The 5,636-nt window shown below is 38.0% G+C and overlaps 1 protein-coding gene across 1 annotated transcript; it reads right to left on the reverse strand.

The window, feature by feature from the left end:
* Nucleotides 1-1,654: 1,654 nt before the first annotated feature.
* On the reverse strand, nt 1,655-4,598 carry LOC124881777 (rho-related GTP-binding protein RhoB-like). The gene has a single exon (XM_047387548.1). The coding sequence runs from the start codon at nt 4,580-4,582 to the stop codon at nt 3,842-3,844; it is 741 nt and encodes a 246-aa protein (XP_047243504.1). The 5' UTR covers nt 4,583-4,598; the 3' UTR covers nt 1,655-3,841.
* Between the last annotated feature and the right edge of the window lie 1,038 nt (nt 4,599-5,636).

Genomic DNA, 5,636 nt, shown 5'->3' on the forward strand with positions numbered 1-5,636 from the left:
TCACCTTGACTCAGTCAATCCATCAAACTTTATTTATAGATCACTTAAAGTGACCATGTGCTGTGCAGTTCAATTAACACCTTGAACATACCATCCGCACAGTAGGTGGTAGCAGCATCATGCTATGAGGATGCTTTTCTTTGGCAGGAGACAGGGAAGAGTTGAAGAAGATGGCGGAAGTTCAATACAGGGCAATCCTCGAAGAGAATCTGTAAGAGGCTGAAAAAGACTTAAGAGTAGGGTAGAAATCCACCTTTCAGCAGGATAATGGCCCTAAATATGAAGCCAGAACTACAATGAAAAAGTTTAGATCAAATCATATTCATGTGTTACAAATGTCCAGCCAAAGCCCAGACCTAAATCCAACTGAGAATCTTTGGTAAAAATTGAAAGCTGGTTTCCACAGGCAATCAAACTGATCTGACTGAACCAATTTAGCAAAGAATGGATATAACCTTCTGTCTCTAGATATGCAAGACTGGCAGTGTCATTACAGTGAAATGTGTAGATTGAGAAAACCATGTATCATTTTCCTTCCACTTCACAGAATGTGTGCTACTATGTGTTGGCCTATGACATAAAATCTCATTATTATCACATTTAAGTTTGTGGTTGTAACATGGCAAAATATGCAAAGCTTAAACAGGTATGAAGAGTTTTGTAAGACTTTGTTGTGAAATTCTAATGTGTTGCCACTATAAAACTCCATAAGAATCTCAGAAAAACAGAGTCCGCACTCCAGCCATCTGTCCTTCAGTCTCCCCTATGCTCAGGTCTAAATTTAGTCAAGACTAAAATAGTACCAATGACATTCATACTTTCTTCTTGTGAAACAAGGAGGGAAAAGGACATACATAGAGTCTGTTTGGAGGCTGCTAAGTATAGTAAAAAACAAGCACAATGATAAAGTTGTATTTTAAAGGTAATCAAAATATTTTTCCAAATATAAATGTTGTATTTAATATTGGTAGTAAGGTAATAAGAAATATCATACATATATCTATTGTTCACTTTTAATACCTACCTGCTTGTGGTATAGATGTTAAGAGTCAATCAATTAAATTGAAAATTTTTTTTTTTACTGACACAACCCGAAAGGGTTCTTAAATTTCCTGGGTGGGATTTACAGTATTTAAAACTTAACTACCCAAAGAACAACAACCATTTATTTTATTGAGGTTTCCAGGATCCCTACTCTTTCCCTGTCTTCAGCATTTCTTTGCTCAATAATTCCAATATACCATTCTGCTACTTGAAAAACGCATTAAAATAAAAGGTTCATTGCTGCGATTCCCCACATTTTAGCAAAATAAAGGAGATACAAAACTGCAGCATCTGATCTGTGTAACATTGCTGTAAGTCAGAGGGACATCAGGGGGGCCAGTGTGGGAAATTAGGCAGTCTGGCACAATGCATTCCTGTTGTGTAGGTCAGCAGAAAGCCCAGCAACAGAAGACAACAGGGAATGTGACTTTTACACCATGGTAACTCTGGGTAGATTCATAAATCATTCACGGTTTAAACCCTGGAGCATGCTGGTTATTTCTCAACAGCAGAAAAACACTTGTTTATTAAACTTTTCCCCCCTAAATGGACAATAAAAAATCATGAACAGAAGATTCCTCAATCACCAGAGCAGTAACTATGTCAGTAATCGATGTAGATAGCTTTTATTTGAACAAGCACTCCAAAAACCATACAAGAGGACAATTACACAACACGTGAAGCAACTGATGAGCTGAACTTCTTTCACAACTACTGAAGGTCAACTCACATACACTGAATTCTTTCCCCAAGTAAATTTAAAGTACATTCATTGTCATAACAGAAGAGATTTCTATGTAGTGACTTCACAATCCTGATGCAGTTTTCACATTTAATTTTGACACTTTTGTACAGGCTGGTGTTACAAGAGAACTGTTAATATGTCCGTCTGGAAAAACACAAACTGACGCAAAATACTGTTTGCGGCAAAAAAAAACAACCCTGGATTTTCTATGACTTTTAAAGAAAAAGTGCCCTTACAAGACTTCAAACCATCACACAAGTTTCTCCCAGAAATACTGACTGCATAACTGTGGAGGAAGCTGTACCTAAATAGAAAAACAACAGAGGTGAGTCACGTACTGAAATGCTTGGCTTTACATACCATATGTGCTTTAAATGATTTGGTTTAATTGTGCTGTAAGGCAACAGATTAGTATACCGACTAGTCAATATGACCAAAATCTGAAGGTTCTGTTGTAAACACATGACAATATGATCAGCCCTTTACAGAACTGGGAAATTATCAGGTCATTTCGTCCCTTCGCACTTTGATTTTTTTCAGAAACAAGATGGTTTGCCATAAGGTGTTGCATAACAACTATGGGAAAATTCAAAGCTGCCAGGGGGCTCTTTCGTACCTGCTTTGACAATTGACAATTTAAAGCAGCTCTTCATGGTATTAGTAATATCTAAAATGGCAATATCAATTGAGAAAAAAAAAAACACATTTTCCTTCCTTCTCAGTTTGTTTTCCATCATCACGTCCAACCTCCTTAAGTTCCAGTATCGGTCACTAAGGTCTTTGTGAGGTGTCAGCATAAAAGGGCAATGCAAGTCATCCAAGCAGCCATTATTATCATAAGCAAGCATAACGTGAATGCTTGGCACCTGAAACATTGTAGCCTACGAAATGTTGCATCTAAGCAACATCACACACATTATTATTGCGACTTTGACTGCAATTCAATATATTGTCATGCTCTAATTAAAAACTATTTTCTTTACAATCCATTACAGTTAATTGTTAAGGTAACGTGGTTTTTCATTGTAAACAAAATGACCTCAACCCGCAAGGGGTCGCTCTGTGGTATTTTGTCCCTTTCAAAAAATTTAAAAGGTATTTCAATTAATACTCAACAATATGATTTTCCCTTTATTAAACAGAGGTATGAAGGTATAATGGTTGATATGAAGGCTGCTTCAAAATGCAAGACATTTTCTAAATTCTGGGGCAAAATAAAATGCATCAATCCTGCACAAATCATGTGAAGCAGTCTACCGATTTTTAGCAGCAATCGCAGCGTGCCAACCTTCCAACAACTGTACATGCCTAAAAGAAATTGAAAACATGTTCAAGGCTCAACTAACAGATACGTTAGATAAATATTTTTTTATCTGGTGCTTGTGTGTCCCCCTTTCAACTGTCACCCTGGGCAACTGCCCATATGAAAAAAAAAAACCACCCTTGATTTCAGTTGAAAAACAAATTACTGGGTAGTGTTCAAACTGCAAGATCTACTCGTATTCTTAACCAGCATAAAAACTCAATCAAAAACATTATATGGAATACCATATGGATTTCTTTGAATTACTGGATGATTATGATGATGTGCAATTTCACAAACATGACACGGGTATGGTATAACACAATTTAGACATAAATTACAGTGCAAATTTCCAGCTTTGGTTCTTATTACAAAGTATAAAGTTTAGGTGAAACAGTGATCCATTCAAAAATACTTTGAAACAAACAAAAAAGGATCAGTTAAGGTCTTGGCTTGCAAGTAAGCCTCAGATAAGGCCACATTCACATAAGCAGAGAAGAAACTTCAACATATAACGGAAAAATGTGTAGCTTCACTGTTTTTCCAAACAGACTGGGATAATGTGACCCAGAAACAAGATGCTCTAACCAGTGCATTGCACACAAACACCCACATGCAGGTTCGCTCTGAACTATGCGTTTGCAGTCACTGGTTTTGGTTCAGCTGAGGGCATGTCCAAACACAGACCCCGGCAAGGGAACGTCCTGTCTTCTTCAAAGCGAATTCAGGCCCCGTAATCCGGGGTTCAATCACAGCATCACACAGCATTTGAAACAACCCATTGATGTGGACCGTTTCTGGAGGGTGGCCCGTGTTGCGGTTTCGAACACCTCCCATATGCCCTCTTTGGTCCGGGCGGAGCACTCCAGGTAGTCGTACGCGCCGATGCGCATGGCCATAGCCCGGCCGTCCTCCGCCTTCACGGGCTCTAGTTTCCTCCGAGAGAGCTCATTCTTCGTGTTCTCGTCGTTGCGCAGATCTTTCTTGTTGGCCACCAAGATGATCGGCACATTCGGACAAAAGTGCTTGACCTCGGGGACCCACTTTTCGAAGATATTCCCTAGCGAGTCCGGGCTGTCCACGGAGAAGCACATGAGGATGACATCAGTGTCCGGGTATGAGAGTGGGCGCAGTCGGTCGTAGTCCTCCTGTCCGGCCGTGTCCCACAGAGCCAGCTGGATTTGGTGGTTGTCGACTTCTATGTCGGCCACGTAGGTCTCAAACACAGTCGGGACGTAGACCTCAGGAAACTCGTCTTTGCTGAAAACGATCAGTAGACACGTTTTTCCGCAGGCGCCGTCCCCGACCACCACAAGCTTCTTGCGAAGGGCAGCCATCTGGGTCGCTTCCTGGGCTTTCTTTAAACGCGGCATCAAAAACACAGACCCGTTTTTCGCTTGTGTTGTTTTTAAAACTCTGTCAGGAGACTGTTCAGACTTGTTCGGCCAGGAGGTTCCCTCCCCAAACTCCACAATGTTTGGGAAAGCCATGGCAATCTCTTTATAAAGAGGGGCTGGTTTCCTAAATATAACAATCCAATCGGAAACAAGGAAGTGAGATCATAGTTTGTAGAAGAAAAGGTGATTGGATCTCATTGGTTTCCATTGGGGAGAGTGGGATCAGAAGCCACTAGGGCCCACCCAAGTGACTAAACTAAATACTGTATTTAGTCGAAATTAAATTATTACATCAGAACAAGAAAAATACATTTTTAATTCAGAAAATTGTGATTAGTGTAAAGTATGTGTAATACCCGCTGTTATGAAAAATGTGACAAAAGTGTTAAAATAACTTTTTTGAAGGAGTCAATTTAAAAAATGCCCACTGACCGTGATTTTCCGAACCTCACCGCCTTTCCTGCTGCTTTCTTCAAAAAACATTGATTTAATTGATAGCCACAGTTTTCTATCACCCACAAAACTCATAATATTATTAATTATTAAGACTAAAACTATTTTTCTTTTTACCTTTATTGCGGCCTCAAAGGCGCCTTTAAATAAAATTATTATTATTATTTATGAATAAGTTGTTAAATAGATATTTCTATATTTGAGTATTTTAACCGAATTGAAAGTAGACAACAAATAAAAAACATGCATATAATATATATATTTGTATCTCTCAATAATTTATGAAATACTGAATTAAATCTTTAGAGCCCAACATAATTTGTTGTCACTGAATGTTAAAAGCATATAATTAGTTTAACCAATCAGATGGTAGGCGGTATTTGAAGAGCAATACAGGCCGTTTAAACGATTTTATATTGAATTGAAGCACATGAAATATAAAATAAATTTGAATAAATACTGAAAACAGTTCACACACGATAATTAATGATTTTAAAACCTAATTATTTAATTTTCTATTTCGTTTAATTTTCATCACATTGATATAATTGCACTTTGTGAAAATATATTTGTATCATTTTTTTTTTTTTTTTTTTTTTTTTTTAATCTAGAACGTTAATGTGTTATTGGATTGTAGCTTTTTGGCCTTGTGGTCCGTTTGAGAAAGAACACACTGGACGTAAAGTCTACGTAG

Source organism: Girardinichthys multiradiatus, chromosome 15 (assembly GCF_021462225.1).
Source record: "Girardinichthys multiradiatus isolate DD_20200921_A chromosome 15, DD_fGirMul_XY1, whole genome shotgun sequence".
NCBI classification, from domain to species: domain Eukaryota; kingdom Metazoa; phylum Chordata; class Actinopteri; order Cyprinodontiformes; family Goodeidae; genus Girardinichthys; species Girardinichthys multiradiatus.

Coding starts and splice junctions, on each gene's coding strand:
- LOC124881777 (XM_047387548.1), bottom strand. CDS start 4,582: ATGGCTTTCCCAAACATTGTGGAGTTTGGGGAGGGAACCTCCTGGCCG.